The 17,826-nt window shown below is 44.6% G+C and overlaps 1 protein-coding gene across 6 annotated transcripts in view; it reads left to right on the top strand.

Annotated features, from left to right (window-relative positions):
* The window catches only part of LIFR (LIF receptor subunit alpha), an 84,728-nt gene extending 76,211 nt beyond the window's left edge, over positions 1-8,517 (top strand). For all 6 annotated transcript variants that reach the window (XM_019930124.3, XM_073802072.1, XM_073802073.1 and 3 more), the window contains 2 exons: positions 808-886; positions 1,269-8,517. In XM_019930124.3, the coding sequence (XP_019785683.2) occupies positions 808-886; positions 1,269-1,892 (703 nt within the window). In that variant the 3' untranslated portion in view covers positions 1,893-8,517. The remainder of the gene's footprint in view (positions 1-807; positions 887-1,268) is intronic.
* The last annotated feature ends 9,309 nt before the right edge of the window (positions 8,518-17,826 follow it).

The following is a 17,826-nucleotide window of genomic DNA, read 5'->3' as shown; positions in this document are numbered from 1 at the left end:
GGCTATGTTCATGCATAGACTGTCCTCACTGGCCTTAAAAAGGCCATCATTCATGATAAAGAAGAGAATGTACTCTAGCAGTCCTGGCTTATAAATCAAAATAGTAACAGTTTAGAACCGTAGAATACCCTGTTTGGTAGCCATATTCTCGTTACCCAAAATCACATTTTAAAAATGATTTCAATACAAAAAAAAAGATAAAGTTAGGAGATAGTTTAGAAGTTAGAGCATTTCGGACTTACATTAACAACATTTCTTTTTCCTGCAGGAATTTCAAATAATAGTGGTTTTTTAACAGCTATAAATATGATAGGGCACTAAGCAAATTTCGTTTTTGTTTGTGTTTAGTTTTTGCTCAAGATTAATAGCCTTCCTTTTTCTGATAATCCAGAGCCTGTTTTGAGCAGTAGAGAACTACCTAATGCAAACATGTTCCCAAGTAGTTGACTGTGCTGAATCCAGTCTGCAGTATGAATATTTCGGCCATGAGTAATGCTCGTATTTGACTTTTGACTTGATAGCACAATCACCATTTTAATTCTTCGCTTTCCATTTCCATAAGATACATAAGGTACTGTAGTTCTAGGAATAGAAGTACTGTTTCTGCTTCTCAGATAGGAACCTCTCAGTGCATTATATTGAAAGCTCTAGTGACTGATCACGCTGAAAATGATCTTCCATTTTGATCTCAGATATTCATCAGAGTATTCATATGAAACGTCAAAATAAGCCTGATAACTTATTAACTTATTTATTGTCTAATTGATAATCTTATTATTAAATGTACTTAATCATCTTTATTTAAAGGATTAAAGAAACCTTCTACCCTGATATTCCAAATCCAGAAAATTGTAAAGCTTTACAGTTTCAAAAGAGTGTCTGTGAGGTAATCCTTTATTTTCTTACGTTTACCTTTGAAGTACTGACTTCCCTTTTTTAGTTTTTTGTGAAGAGTTTTTAACATGTCAGTGTCATCCAGAGTAAAATGTATTGAGAAAATAGCAGTGCTTGAACATCTGCTGAACTTCTAAAATTATTAGTTTTAAATTGTTTGTACATGGTCTTTTTTTCACTACTATTAAGACCAAGGAAAATACTGATATGTAGAAAAGAAAGTAGCTTTGCTCTAGTATGCACTACAGAATAGTAGAGACACATTTTTATGAGCAGCTGTGAAAAACAATATAAAATAATGCTGCTTTTTGTAGGAGAGGCATTGCAGCAGCGTTTCGTGGCATTCTAATCCCTGTTTTAAAACTTACTTCTAGGGAAACAGCGCTCTTAAAACATTGGAAATGAATCCTTGTACCCCAAATAATGTCGAGGTTCTGGAAACTCGATCAACAGTTCCTAAAATAGAAGATACAGAAATAATTTCTCCAGTAGCTGAGCGTCCAGAAGATAACACTGATGTGCAACCGGAAAACCATGTGGTTGTATCCTATTGTCCACCGGTCATTGAGGAAGAGATAGTGAACCCAGGAGCGGATGAAGCCGGAGGGGCCTCACAAGTCATTTACATTGACATTCAGTCCATGTACCAGCCTCAGGCAAAACCAGAGGAAGAACCCAAAAACGACCCTGTAGGGGGGACAGGCTATAAGCCACAAATGCACCTCCTCGTTACTTCTACTGTAGAAGATCTGGCTGCAGATGATGATTTAGACAAAACTGCAGGTTACAGACCTCAGGCAAATGTAAATACTTGGAACTTAGTATCTCCAGACTCACCTAGGTCCACAGACAGCAACAGTGAAATTGTCTCTTTTGGAAGTCCATGCTCCATTAACTCCCGACAATTTTTGATTCCTCCTAAAGATGAAGATTCTCCTAAATCTAATGGAGGAGGCTGGTCCTTCACAAACTTTTTTCAGAACAAACCGAACGATTAACAGTGTCTCCCTGTCACTTCAGTCTACCATCTCAATGAGCTCCTGTTGCCAGGTCAGCACTGGGCGCCTTGGAGGGATCCTGTGAAGTGTTGCTAAGCGAGGTGGACTTCACTCATGCAAGTTACACTGAAAGTGTTAATGTGCTTCTGATGTGGTCTCAAAGCCAAAACACAGTAACTCAGAAATTCAGTCCACACAACTCACAGTTTGGAGCTATTTGTGATTCGAGCCAAAGAATTCTCACGTTGCTTTACCTTTAGGAAGCATTTCAATAACGGATACTGCCTGGTCCATACGTGCAAAACAAATCCCACAGCAACTGTATTCTGTTCTGTTGTTCATCAGGTTTTCTCATGCATATACCTTATGGAAATATAAGCAGATTTGCAGGCAAGGGAGAAAAATGTCAGAGTAACAGATGAAGTTTATTTGCCTGACATTTGCTCCATTCTAGATGAAAAACAAGCACAGATTTTAAAACTTTTAACATTATTCTCTATCCACAGCATTTAAGAAAACTAATATAATTTTTAATGTATCAACAGCAACACCTGTTTAGTGTTTTGTTTGATAAAGTATGTTGATTTCTGTGCCTACTGTATAATGGTTACCAAACAGTTTTCTCAGGGGTACAAACTTGGAAAACAAGCGTGACACTGACCAGCTCAAATCAGAATCATGTTTTCTTGCTTTAGAAGATTTTTCACACCGTTCCATTAAGTTTTAGCTTTTATGCTAGCTTCCCTTATTAGGTTGCCCTAATATTTAAAACTAAATTTCTAGGGCTATAGATCTTAAGTTTTTTAAAAAAATTCATTGTTTTGTTTTTTGGTGACAGTGTCAGCTTTATAAATATAAGAGCAAATTCAATATTCCTCATAAGCATGTAATTCCAGTGACTTACTATTTGAGACGACTACTAAGCAATATCTGGCGGCATTAGCCGTCTGTATAGTTCGGATTGGCCTCAGTCCCTCCTGAGAAGACCACGCTTTGAGCCCCGGTTGCCCAAGCAGTGACGACCTCTGACACCTTCTAGCAGGTGTTCCTCCTCACTGTGCATCTTAGCAGTTCCTCCCTCTTAAAGGGTCATCAGTCCAGACTATGTGATTCAGTCCTCAGATTTTTACATGTAAAACTAAAAAGATAATGCTTCTTATAGGGACAGTTACTCAAGGGCTATTTTATGTGGAATATCATAAGATGGCTTTGAATTCGTGGGCATACCCGTATTAAAGGTGCAGCAGTTGCTCTGGGAGTCGTCCAGAGTTGTGTCCTCACAGCATCCTCTGCCCACCACTGGTTTTCATAAGTGATGTCTAGAATGAATGTGGTTCTTGGAAAAGCAAACTGAAAACCTAAAAAGTGTATATTTTCCCTGCCCTCAGGCTGTCTATGTATTTTGAGTTAAGGCCAAAGTTCTTGAGAATTTGGAAGATCTAAAGAAGTCAAGATATGCCTTTTTTTTTTTTTTTTTTTAATCATCTGAGGCTCTGTAATGTGTTTGCACATAGTGGATCAGTTATTTTTTTCTAGCCCATAATGTATCGCTGTAAAAAACCATGTTGTGGAAAAAAGCCACAATAAGGGTGACAAGGGAGAAAGTCTGTTTAGGTACTCTGTTTATGAATCCTGATTTTAATTGCTAAGATTCAATTAAATTCCTGAGCTTCTTGATATGTGAACATGTGGAGTGAAATACAATTAATTATGTATACAAATAGTGTAGTAAAACTACATAATAGCTCACAGAAATTTTCAACAATGAAAACTATATCAAACCAGAGCCACCTGTAAACAGTTCGCTCTGTCTTCTCATTTCTCCTGTTGGGCTCCTTCCCTTTGCTTCCAACCCAGACACTCAGACCTGGGCCTGCCTTCTCTTCCTGCAGAAGCTTGTCATTACCACACCCCTCTTGCCCCCAGCTCATGCCTTTTTCCCCATCAAAACTCACCAATCGTGTACCTCCTCTCTTTAGGATAAGTGTTGGCCAAGGTAGAAGTTTACCGATCTAAACTCCACTAACCTGAGGTAACGGGAAAAGACCAGAAGAGATTGTTTGATCTCTGCCATTAATGCATATGCGTTTCAGCTGTGACCATCTGTATCCAGAGCCCTATCTAACCTACTTTATGACTCATTTGTTTGGCTAATGGTGAATATCACCGGGGCTCTTGAGTCCTATCACTCCATCCAAGACTTCACAGCTTCTTCTGCAGGAAAAAGATTCAGAGTGCAGCTTACCTCTCCCCTGCCGCTGGAGATCCATACGCCAGATCACTGGGTTAATGAGAAGCAGAGTATCACTCTGTTAGTCTGGGCAGGCTCCTTATAACCTGTGATATGCTTAGAAGAGTGTGGTTTAGGTCTGAGGTCAAAACAGTTTTCCTTATCTTTTCCTGGTGAATTGAGGATTGCTAGACCTGCTCTACAGATGGGAAGGGATTACTTCCCAACCCCTGCCCCACCTGGGCACATGGGGACAGGGCGAGAGGAGGGAGCTGGGGAGAGAGAAAACACCCTCTGTCACGTATCTCTGGTTGCTTGTGGCACTGGAGACCCTGGCAAACGTGCACTGTTTATCAGTGCCAGGACCATGCACACGGGTGACAGGTGGTCTAATAGGGCCTTTCTCTGTCCAGTCACATTAGCTCCTCTCTCTGGGGGAGGGCTAACTAAAGGCTGCTTAGAAGGGGAGGCTAGATGTGTTCCCTCCAGCGCTTCCTGACTGGGAGAATAATTGGGAAACCCCTCTTTCCTGCTAAAGTTTCCAACTAGAGCCCAGTCATTGGTTAGAAAATTCTAAATGTCTGAAGCAGAAGTATATCCCATTATGTCTTGATCAGTGCTGTGTAAAGGATACATTTTCATATCTCCTACAAGCCAGTTAACTTATCAGCCAGTTTCAGATCAAGCTTCCCTTGTGAGGAATGGAGATTCTGGTGGTCATTTTGACTGCATTTCTCTTGCGAGTGGCCATCTTAAATAAACACTATTTAACATAGAAGTATTCTTGGAAGACTTAGCTAGGCTTTGACATTAGACAGACCTTGTAAATTATGTATTGCACGGATTAGCATCCATATACGATTGAAGTCTTCAGTGTGCTGAACCTGGAGAAGCCTGGATTTGACATTATGGCCCGAGGATCTGGATAGTTGAATTGGGTGTTTATGTGCTTAGGTGATAGAGGTGCTTTGTTCCTGCAGCTTAGACACAGAGGCAGCCATTCACGGAAAAGTTTCAGCCTCATTTTCCATACCAGCATTGCTTTCATGGTTCATGGATCTGAAGGATTGCATTTAGAACACCTACTCCTCTTGCCCTCTCGGAAACTGTGGTAAAAGTCACATTCTTAAACCTTCATGCAACTTGTATTCTTGTTGGAAATTAGGCCTGTAATTTCTTAATTGTCTTCATACCGTCCATATTTAAAGAACATGACAGGCTTTTCTGTATTTGAATAATTAGATGTAGTTTAGTGAAGGAGACTAGGGAACATTTTCTTCCAAAAGGAATTTGGAATCAATTTTATGATAGCTTGAAATGAAAGTACTCCCTAACCTGTCAATATGCAGAAAATGTTATCTCAAAGTTTTCTACTGCTCAGGCACATAACCAGATAAAACTTTTTTTTTCTATTTAATTTTTACTGTTTTCTGTTTTGAACCGTGTTAAAATTTGTATATCTTTTATAAAATGCCTTTTTATCCTTATTTTGAAAGTATAAAATTGGGCATCTCAGAAGTCAAATGTAGAATCATTAGCTAATCAATGGAAGTTCAGTCAATTTTTTATTGACTGAGTTCCATCCCAGAATGTGCAGATTCAACAGAGTTTTCCTGAAAGGTGGTATGTGTCAAGATGTAGCTTGTGTAGATCTGAGACCATTGGCTTGAAGATTCAAATCTAGTCTAGAAGTGACTCCACAGTTTGAGTGAAAACTGGAGAAAGACTCATGCAAAAGCATCACTAGGTATCTTTCTTATTCCAACCTAATTCTAAGTGTTCACAGTATCTTTTTACTTGATGGGTACACAACGTGGGACATGTTTGTACCAACCAGGTGTTTCTAGTAAATCACCAACACATTGGTGTGTGAGCTTAACTGACTAGGATAAGCACTCATTCTCCTGATAAACTCTTTCTTCAAAGCATTATTTTAAACTGGTATTTCCTGCTGAAACAACATTTCATGGTACCGTGCCCATCTTTATTTTTTATATCCAGAAGAAAATCTTTCACAAAAGAAAATGAGTTGTGACTAAACTTACTGGAAATGCAGCTTTTAGATATGACCTTAGAATATCATTGTTAATGGCTTGTTTTGAATTTGGTCTATTTATACCTCCGTGGAGTATGTACCAGGGCTATTAATATTTAAACCTCTTATTTCAATAGGGTGGTGAGATTTTTATTCCTTTTCAGTTAGTACTTTTGTCTTAACTATTACATGATCATATTCATGTTAATTATAATACAAAGGAGCTATTTTTAATGCTGATAATGGATTAAAGAACAACATTCTTTCCATTGAAATGTCAGGCTTTATTGTATATGGTAAAATTTCAGGGGATGTGATTTGAATATATCCAAACCCTTATAATTATGATACTGAGTTATGACAGGACTCTATTAATTTTAACCATGGGTAGCATTTGTTTCTTCCTCTATTAAGAATGTTAATATTTTGGATTATACATGTCCATGTTATCAAGAGAATTTACCTGTGCAAGACAAATTCTAACTATGCAACATTTTTATGAAAATGAAAAGTGATGTTTTTGAGAGGGAAACCCTCCGAATTTTTTTTCCTATGTGCAAGTGCCTAGTTGAAGAAACGTAGAAACAATAAATTCAAAAGCTCTTAAATACTAACCAAATACAAAACAGTAATAACATATTACTTTTTGGTTGCTATAACTGAATACCCTAAAAACTGAGAGATGTGAATGGGGGAAAAAAATGACTGTTTAATTGATAAGGAATTGTTTTTTATTACACTTACATATATCTTCTAAGATTGCCTTTGCAGTAGCCAATCAGAACTTTAAAACAAACAAAAACACTAACAATATAGACCTTATGCTGCACTTAAGCCCAAAATACTTTGTATACCTGACTGAACGGCTCACCTAAATGTACTGAATTTCCTTACACATTTAAAATGTACTTCCCTTAAGAATTACTCCATTTTAAATGGGTAACTTTCAATTTCTGAACTATTTTTCCTCAGCATTCCGGTGGTATATTATAAAAGATCGGAAGATTTCTAGGTGGTAATGCAATTTTCATTTAAAAACATGGACAAGTTAACTGTTAGGTTTAACCTTAACATTAGTATTTTTGTAGTTGATCGTAGAAAACAGTACTGAATAATGATTTTCATAATTTTTTTTTCAAATACTCTGTCCCCAGTTTGATTTTCAATACTTTTTCCCATTATTTGTGATATATCCTTCAATTTTAATTTTTTCCTTCCAACATAATGTTTCAGAAAAATGTGAATACGTTATGAATACAGCGCACAAAAAGAAACCCTATTCCATTCACTGTTGTGGAAGGATAGGTATTACATGATACCCTGGGATTGGGATTTGTTTTATCCAATTATTTTCTCCAAAAGGAGCAAGGCATTTTCTTACATTTCAATTGAGAATTGCTTGAAGAAGATAGGCTTGGATAGAGAGACATCCTAAATTTGAGATGGTGCCACCTTAAGGTATGTCCAAAGGTAAAGTCATTTTAGAACACTCAGTTTTCCTAGTAGGAGTATGTTACCTTTCTTTCTTTTTCATTAGCTGGACACAAGTCAGAGGCCCTTATAATGCTAGGAAGTTACCATTTTTTACTTTCAAAATTGCATTATAGTGAATTACTGTTTACAAAATACACATACTGTGAACAGATATAAGTTTTTGTCTTTTATAAGGTTGTTTATAGAATGAGAGTTTTTTTTTTAAAGGGGATGTTATATGTTAAATATTTTCAGTTTTTTATAAATACTAGTAACTGTTTACTAATTTTTGTTTGGTCAGGTGTGTGCAAATGTAGCTGAAAGATAGGGAGAAACTGCAAATCCAGAACTGTTTCATTTTTCATTTCTTGAAATGTTACCACTACAGACTTCTTTTTTTTAATCTGAATGATCAGTTGTGATGTTCTGTACCTAAAATCGTGCTTAATCATATCAGGAAACATTTAAATATGCATATGCAGGAAGCAAACTATAGATTGCAGTATATTTGTGTGATACTCAGTCTGATTCACAAAAGTCCGAGTTTAATATGGAATAAAACAACTCCGCTTACAGAGACGACAACTGAAGTGTTTTCTACCTTATGAAAATTTGGAGATTATGTTGCTGTTAGAAGGAAAAATTTGGACATTTTATATTGCTGTAGAATTTCAGAATTTAGTTTCCATATCTTTTGGGAGACATGGTTAATAGCAAGAACATAGAATATAAGTAACCTATTACTAAGACACCTTAAATGTTAAACTAGTATGCTTGGCTGTTAACTCTAAAGATGTTACCTATGTTTGTTTTTAAAACATGCATGTATTTAACAATTTTATCATAGTATTGTCATGGAAAAAATAAATATATTTTCTTACAACTTACACTGACAGATTTGGGCATTATTTTGGGTTTTTTTTTTTCCTCCTGTTTTAGGCACTTAGGAGAAGCGGCTCCTGCTTTGTTGTTGTTGATACTTTTGGTTCTATCGTAAGAATTATAGTGGTTATGAAGCAATCACATAGGGCTCTGACTAAATTTTTAGTATTTTAATATATTGCTATGCCATTGATATAATCTCCCGTAAGTTTTCTTAAATCTATATTCTATTTACCAGACAGGCTACCATAAAATAATCAGCAAGTGGGGAGCCAACATTATAAAACACATACTAAATAAGTACTGGCCCTTAAAGTATGGTTTTTAATTGTTCTTCTCTGAGGATAACCTAAACATTTCTTGAAATCCTAGAAATATATCAAAATTTTATTATCAAGTTTTTGAATTTGGAAATATAGTCATTGATTCAGCAAAACCTCAGTAATTTTAAAGGATGAAGTGATCTTAAATAGAATTTCATAAGGGGAGAAATTAAGTCTTCAGTCTTATGTAGCCTACGCTCACCCAGGGTAACAACTGATGTATTATGAAGAAACTGTAGACCAATTTTAAATTAACTGTGAAACACATGTTACTATTTAAGAGCTCATACATGTGGTCTGCCCTTTATGGAGACCTCAGTGCATATCTAGTTTCCCAGATGGTGAGTTCTTGAGCCAAAATGTATAGCACCGTCAACCCCAGGAAGTTTGAAAGGATCGAAAGGAGAGGAGTGATGTAGTTATTAGGGGAAAGCAAAATAGAGGTGTATGAGTAATGTTTTTCATGTATGGTATTCAACATCACACTAAAATGTTAGCGTACAAACAAGTTCATTACAAAAGGCCTGTGTAAGAACTGGTTTTCAGTGGCCTATACATTTGATCCATTACCCTTCCCCTGGAGTGACTAATAACAGAATTGAATTAAAAGTACTTATTCAGTCTGCAAGAACCAATGAAGTTGAAGTAACAAGAGATGTCTTAAACTGATTTGGGATTAAACCTGAGATGATTTTTATCCCAGAGTAATTACTTTCAGATTAAAGAAACAAGAAAAGCTTTTAAGGATGATTTTGATAGAAACTGTTAAGTGGGAATCATGTTAAAATGAGTACAACTGCCGTGCAATGGAGCTCGTAATTATCCATCCCCACAAGTTTGCAAGATGAGAAAGAATTTCAAGTCTCAGCTGACATTGAAACCTTTTCCCCCTGCTGTCCCCAGCTAACTTGATCTCGGCCGCAGAGCTGGGTCTTCACTCTGGACTCAGCCTTCAGAAACAGGGCGGGTCTGGTTCTCTTCCTGGCGCTAGAGGCCTTGCACACACACCCCACCCACATTTTCCTCGAGTTGATGGAGAGGCGGGAAGCCTTGAAGAAGCAGAGCATTAACACGTGGCCCTTCCTGTCCCAAATTGCCCAAGGACCAGTGCAGACGACGCACCCTCTTCAGAGATGTACCTGGAGTCTGACTTTCTCAGTCACCTTTTGTGGCTCCTTTCCTTTTCTGTGGCTTCTGCAGGTGTCACGCCCCGGGCAGCGGCTGCCTCGTGTGAGCTGCGCAGCCCTGGCTCCCGGCCAGTTTCACCACCACTGACTACCTGGGCAACCCCAGAAAAATTCCTCCACCTCTCACCTCATTGACCTCAGCTCCGAGCTGTGGGCCTTGATCACGTACCTTTGCGCAGTTGCGGGGATGCCAGGTAGCGGACACAACACTCCCGACAGAACAGATGTCGGGTTGTTACATGCTCCTCTATCCCTTGAGAAACCTCAGGAGCACCTCGGACTTTCTGACCAGCACCTTAAAGATGTAAATGCCTTAAAACTGGCTCAGATGCGCCTTAGTTTAGTGACATCTCTCAGGTACCCAGAGGGGAGTTAGCCAGCAGGAGGCCTGCTAATTAAAGCACGGGATCTCTTCCCATGGGACCCGATGCTGTAGCCTTCACCTTTCTTCACTTGGGTAACTTCCGGTCCCCGTCTAAGCGGCGCTGCCAGTAAGTCTTTCCAGGCTCCTGGGAGCCCCGTCGTCTGCCTTCCCAGCGCGCCCACCTCTCCGCGGTCTGAGCACACGCCTAAGGCTTCGGTTGATAGCAGGAGTCGAACGGCTGCATCCACAGAGCTTAGCGTAGTGTCCGCCGCATCACAAGTGCTTGATGAATATTCTTTCAACAATTGCGCCTTGAAAGAAAAAGCAGTTTAATACGTTTCCCTAGATATTAGAAATGTTATCTTCCAGAGAGGTGACACGCCTGTGGAAGAGTCTCCAAGGATGGAAAGACAGGGCAGTCCTCGCGGAGCTGGCATGCCTCGGAAGAGGAAGGAGTCTTCCCAGGTCATCTGGGAGAAGATCCTGCTGTTCATGGTAGATGCTCCAGTATTTGTTGCATGCAGCTACCCTTTGTTCTCCTCAAAGGAGATTTGCCCTCATCCTGTTAGCTCTTTGACAGGAGCAGATAGGGGATAAATGGGCTTTATTGGAAGTGACCACAGGTTAGGGCCCTTCTCCCACCCACTGCCCATTCCCCACCTCCTCCCGCTTTAAAATGTATTTCACCCTCTCTGTCGGGTTCTCTCCATCCTTCCAAGTGACAATTTGCATCATCAAGCGATTCGTTCCTGCCCCCATCTCTCTCTCCCCAATCGCATATCTGCTTCTCTAGGAGACGGTCCTTGCCCCATCTCCCAGGCATTTACTTGATGGGCAGGTGCCCTGGTACTTGCTGCAGGCTGCACTGGGCTATAGTCTCGTACTCCACCCAGAACTGACACATAGCTCTCCTCTACACCGAAGCTCTCAGGCCAGACGTCCCCAAAGAGCTGGACCCATGGTTCCAGGCTCCTCCAAGTCTACAGCCTTACATTCAGAGAGGAGAGGGTGCCCTTCCTCCCGGCTCCCAGGGAGGACTCTGGTTGGCCTGGCCTGTGTCACGTGTCCATCGCTGGTCCAGTCGTGTGGCCCAACAGAAGTTCTATTCAAGGGCCACTTCCACAAGTACCACATCGTTAGAGTTGGAAGAGGACCAGTCCCCCAAAAGAAGGAAGGTGATATTCTGAGTGGACAGAACAATAAATTGGCACTATAGACTCCCTGAAGAAAAGCTAGAGAATAGATAAAAGGAAAAAGAAAAAAAATCCCTCAACCTTCTCATGCAGCGTTAGCTATTTTTAGCGTTTTACTTTTTGTCCTTTCAGACATTTTTCTATGTGAATGTGTATGTATATATATATTTACACATATTTTCATATGTTTGTACCTGTATGCATACATATATAATTATATTGTATATTCTACTTTGGAACTTCTTTTTCTTTCTTTCTTTTTTTTTGCGGTACGCGGGCCTCCCACTGCTGTGGCCTCTCCCATTGCAGAGCACAGGCTCCAGACGCGCAGGCTCAGCGGCCATGGCTCACGGGCCCAGCCGCTCCGCGGCATGTGGGATCTTCCCGGACCGGGGCACGAACCCGTGTCCCCCGCATCGGCAGGCGGACTCTCAAACCACTGCGCCACCAGGGAAGCCCAATCTTGATTCTTATATATAACATTTTGAAAATCTTTGAATATTGATAGGATATTTTATGGCATTATTCTTTCATGGATATATAAGATTCCAAAGCACAGATGAATTCTTTAAATTCAGCATTCTGGACGTTTCTACTGTTCACACTTTTCATTAAATAATGGATGACTTTAAAACTCAGGTGAAGCTGTTTGGCACTGATTTTTTTCAGCATTAAGAAGCCACACTTGAATTCACACTAGGTGCCACTGGCCCGTGATGCTCAAGAACTCCCAGACCAGCTTTCCTATGCTGTCATATGTGCTTTTCACCACTGAGCGACTCATGAAGATTTTGACCTAACGCAGAGTTCTACTGCTTACGTGCCGTTTCCTCTAGGATGATGGGGCGGCCAGCAGGAGCTTGGAACAGGGGCTGCTCAGGGCTCCTCCACTGAATTCCAAGCTGGGCCCCTAGTCATTGGTGACAGTTCCAGGACCCAGGGGAAACAGGATACTGCAATATTTATTGATATAAGGAGAAATTGTAAAAGACTGCCATGCTCTCTGGGAATAGAAGTTCTCTTATCCTGGGAGTCTTGGTTTGACTCATGGTTTGGGGAAGTAGCAGACTGTGGCACATTCTTCGGATGGAAGAGCACATGACGTAAAGTGCACTTGAAGGAAACAAAGCAGGTCTCTGGGGAAGTGCGGTCTGGAGGTGGGAGAGACTGGGGTCAGAGGTGAAGAGGGTTGGCGGAGGCAGATTCTAAGATGGTCCCTGGTACAATCCCACCCCTGGAGTGCGGCCCGGCCTGTGCCTATGACAGGAAGGCACTCCCACGATCAGGTTACTCATCAGTGGACCCTGTGTTAATGAAAAGGGAGGCCGCACAGGGCAGGCCTAACCTAATCAGGAGAGCTCTTACAAGAGAGACCAGGCCTCTCAGAAAGACGGTCTCCTGCTGCCTTTGAAGAAGCAGGTGCCCAGTGGGCTTGGAAGAGGGCCCGAGCCTCCAAGGACCCCACAGGCCTGGCCGATGCTGGTTTGAGGAACAGAGACTTCACTGGCCTTTATGTCTCCCCAGTGCCTCGTCCAGGTTGGTTTGCATAGAGTGAGTATCCACGGAGGGGCCGCTCCAGCAGTGCTTGTGAGGATCCAGGAAATCATTTCGCATCCCCACCCTATCCTAACAACCCCACAGCCTCCGAACGCACTCCGAGGACCTCAGGCTTCCAGGCCAGAGGTAGTCATGTGACCGTGAATCAGGCCCCAACCCTGGGCAAATCCTCTGAGGCGCTGGACCAGGAGATCACACAGCTTATTCTTACTTCTGAGGCGAATATGTGGCCTGGACAACTAGTGGGCACATTTTCCACTCTACTGGACAGTGCCCCCCGTTTCATACCCACCCTGCCCACAGTTGCCCCGTGAACCCTAAGGTCTGTGAGAGCAAGGAATGCCTGCCACCAGGGCTGGGAGTCACCGTGCAGCAGGCCTTGTACCCTCACCCTCTCTCCTCCACAGTCCTCTTGTCTGAGAGTCCCTTTACTCTGCCTCTACTTTCCTTCAGCCAGTTTCCTAACAGGCCTTTCCACAGCTAATCCTCTGGCCTGGTGCCAGTTGTTTTTTTTCCTAAGTGAGCGTAGATGAGCAGATTCCTTGCGCTTCCCTGGCCTTCCTTCTCACAGATATTCCCGTCCAAGTCCTCCTTTAGCTAAGCTGGAGGTGCAGCCCCTTAGCACCAGGCTGTCCGAGGCGGCCAGAGCCCCAGGCCGGGCCCTTGCTTGAAGGTGGGCAGCTGGGACATGGGGGGAGGCCTTACCACGTGTTCAAAGATCTCTGTGCCTTGGTGAACCTTTTGGACCTTGATCAAGTCAGAGAGACAAAAAGAGGCAACAAGAAAGGCAGCAAACGCAGCCCAAGGGCTGAGACACATAGTTCCTCGCACGTCTTTCCAGGAAAAGGCGGGTGCTCCTGGGAGCCGTGCACTTTCTAGGATACAGATGTCTTAGCAAGGGCAGGAGGAGAGGCAGGGAGTTTGTTTCTGCTGCCTGCCCTGCTCCTGCTGCCCTCAGCTTGGCCAGGGCTGGGCAGGGGCCCAGGGGAGCACACCACTGCTTGGAAATAGCTTGCAGCAACTCCCCTGAGTGCTGGAGGTTATTTGTGGAGGAGAAGCCAGAGGAGAGAAGGAAAAGACTTCAAGCCCAGACCTCATTGCCCGTCGGGGGCCCTGAATCCCTCTCCGATGGAGTGGCTCTGGTCTCTGCTTTCAGATTTGTTCAACCCACAGTCCTTGCGATGGGAGAGCTTTGGAAGAAAGCAGACTTGGAGCTGTGATGAGAGCCCAGCAGGCAGACACTAGGGGACTGGCCTCTGCCCAAATGCCCCTCACCCACAAGACTCTCCTGCCAATGACAGCTAACCGGAGGGAGCCCCAGAGCGCCCCGAACAAGCCACGGGCCGCTGCATCTGACTGAAGGTTGGCTAAGGGGTAGCAAAGTTCCAGTGAAGCACCGTGGTTGTGTCCTGTTGTAGGACCAGCAGCAAGTCACTCGGTCTTTCTGGCCAGCGTTCGTCTTTGTGAGTCAAACTGGCCTTGCCCATGTGCTCTGGCTGTCATCAAAGGAGGGCTGTTGCTGAGATCAAATATGTGAACATTCTTTGAACATGAGGTTGAAGTGCAGTTACTCACAGGGCCTGTCTCAGCAGCGAGACCATGCTGTAGAACTGGATTAGTCATTTTGCTGCCTGAATGCAGCCACCTGTAAACTGGAACTTCCTAATGACAGCCTGTCACTTCCACCAGGACGCACCAGCTTAAATGCCTTCCGACCTCGTACTCCAGGGCCTCCCCGAGGCTGAGGCAGGGCCACTAATATTTCCCTTGTTTGTTCAGTGCGAGCTAGAATACCCAGTGCTGATGCACTTGAATGACCGCCCTTTCCCATCTTGGCAAGTAACGATGCAGACTGGGCTGAAAGCACAAATCCCTTACTTCGGATTCTCATCTTGGACTCCGTGCTGGCAGCCGTCGTCCCTCTGGGCTCCTTCTGGATGGTAGTCCTAGAGCTCTTCTTTCCTGCCTTTGACAAGCTAAACACACACCCTTCTCAGCTAAGGGACTGGCTGTCTCAGGGCACACACCTTACCCGCCCCCCCACACACACCTGCAAGGGCAGCGACTGGGTTTTCCTAGAAGAGACCAGGAAGGGACGGGGAAGCAAGCAGTAAATGCTCCGTCCAAGCCCCTCTCCTCAAGGATGAATCGTCTTTCCATGTGGAGCTGGAATTCTCTGCCTTTATTCTCCCCCTCAGCCAGCCCCCGCCCCAGGCTGCCCCTTTGTGCTTCCCTCCCCGGGGACAGCAGCCTTGGCGGCAGGGGGCCGGCTGTCAGAGCTCTGCGAGGGGCTGCGAGCCCCTCCTACCCGCTCTTCTCTTTCCTTTGGGAGCTCTCTCTGCTAAAAACAAGCTTGCTGAGAATCCTATTTTTCTGGGTGAAAGGTGAAAAATGCAGCACTTCCTCCAAGTGGAAAGCACTGGGCCCGCCAGCTCCGGGCACATTTCCGAGATCCCTCCGCCCACTCGGGGAGGAGATGGCTCCTTGCAACGGGGAGAGGAGAAGAGGTGGGCGGTGGAGGGAGGGAGGGAGGCGAGGGGACCGGAAGGGAAGCACCGGTTCCTCAGAAGCCCGGGCTGTGGGCATGTGGAAAGCAGAGGGCCTGTTTGTGTTGGAGGGGCCTGGGGGCTGGACAGGCCCCGGCCCAGAAATGGAAGGCAAAGAAGGGGGTGGGAGACCGGCAGCTGCTCAGAGGTGCCTGAGTCGCAGAGTCACCAAGCTGCCGCGCCTCGGGCCCTGGGGCAGCACGGGGACAAAGATGACCCCGCAGACCTTTCTGAGAAAGAGCCCCCAGGCGAGCTTAGAGGAAGCACGTGCCGGTGCGCAAGTCAGTTTTTGTAAGAAAAGCAAGAACAGTCCCCCTTTTTTTTTTAACATCTTTATTGGAGTATAATTGCTTTACAATGGTGTGTTAGTTTCTGCTTTATAACAAAGTGAATCAGCTATACATATACACATATCCCCATATCCCCTCCCTCTTGCGTCTCCCTCCCACCCTCCCTATGCCATCCCTCTAGGTGGACACAAAGCACCCAGCTGATCTCCCTGTGCTATGCGGCTGCTTCCCACTAGCTAGCTATTTTACGTTTGGTAGTGTATATATGTCCATGCCATTCTCTCACTTTGTCACAGCTTACCCTTCCCCTTCTTGACAGCACCCCAGCCGTCCTTGCTTAGAACACATGGGAAGTTCTGGAGAATTTTCTCAGATGCTGATTGTGGGACAAAAGCTTTTCAGTAACCCAGGCTTCATAATATCCTTCCTGGGCGGGACAGGGATGGCGTTAACCTCCGAGCTCCCTGGCTTCTCCTCAAAGCTCTTCCTAAAGCCAAGCGCGCAGCCAGCCTTCCCCGACATGCCCCTGCACAGAGCCGCTGCCCAAAAGCCGTGGCGCAGATCCCATCCCCTGCCAGGCCCTCCTCCTCAGCATGACAACACGGCTGCCAGGTACCAGGCAGCAGGTGGACCAAGGGGGCACAGCAGGGGCACAGCAGGCGGGGCTGGAAGAGGCAGGCGCTGCTCCCCTCGCTGGGCCCGTGACCACCACCTCCCAGGCCTCCGCCCAGCCCCAGGGACCCCACGGATGAACTCCTGCCAGGGCTCACCTCATCCCTGTTGCATCATTTCCCCAACAGCACAGGACTTGCGGTGGGGGATTGGTTGCACTAACGGCCCTAATTTTCCACCCTCCCTGAATCCATGCCCGGTGCTGCGTGACTTTGTAGTTGCTCTCACAATGGAGACAGAGTCTACTGCTTCATCTCTTGAGCGTACGGACTTTGACTAGCGCAATGTGGCAAAGGCGACATGAGGCAGTTCCAATCCCCGGCTGTAAAACGCCTTAGACCTCAGTTCCGGTGCTCTCCGCCTCCTCCATCACCGTGTGCAGGGCATGTCAGCCTAGCTCACGGGTCCAGCAGGAGGGTGGAGCAAACCCAAGTCATCTCCCCATCCCAGCCAAGGCGACGATAAGCGAGCCACCCTACACGTGTGAACGAGACCCACTGAAACCAGAAGGACCGCCTAGTCAAGCCCAGCCAGGATCAGCAGAAATGCCAAGCTGACCCCTCGAGGCATGGAAGCAGTCCGCACACCTTGCGGTATGCCGCTGAGGTTCTGTGGTTGTCTGTCGTGCAGCATTATTGTGGCGACAGACAGCAGATACACTTAGAGAGGAAACCGGGGGACCCACAAAACCAGGCTGAGTTCTCCTCGGCTGTCCTGCCCATCTGAAGTCGGGTCTAATCCCGCAGCTTCAGGACAAAGTTTATATTCCCCCAACCACCTCTGCTATAAACTCATCCCATGTTTCCCAAATTTTGGCCACTGAGAGGGTGAAAGAGCTTGGGATATACTGTCTCTTACCCTGTTCTCCCACGTGGAGCCCTCCCACGTGATCAGCTCCTCTTGGGTCCCCCTATTCTGCTGCCTTCTCACCCGCAGCCTCTCTACGGCTCTGATTTCATCACGTGTCACGCCTGTTTTTCTAGCCCACCTAGGGAAAGGCAATTCATCCTGTCCGTCACTCCCGGACCCCCAGCCCCGGGTTACCGTGCTTTTTCTCAGGATGACACTTGCAGGGCACAACAGCCCATCCGCAGCACAACTCTTCTGGCTTCAGCTCAACTGGACATTTTTCCAAAATCACCGTGACTTTTTTTTTTAATCGATTCAAAATGTGAATCAATT

This window comes from Tursiops truncatus, chromosome 3 (assembly GCF_011762595.2).
Source record: "Tursiops truncatus isolate mTurTru1 chromosome 3, mTurTru1.mat.Y, whole genome shotgun sequence".
Lineage (NCBI taxonomy): Eukaryota > Metazoa > Chordata > Mammalia > Artiodactyla > Delphinidae > Tursiops > Tursiops truncatus.
This window is presented reverse-complemented; position numbering and strand designations above follow the sequence as displayed.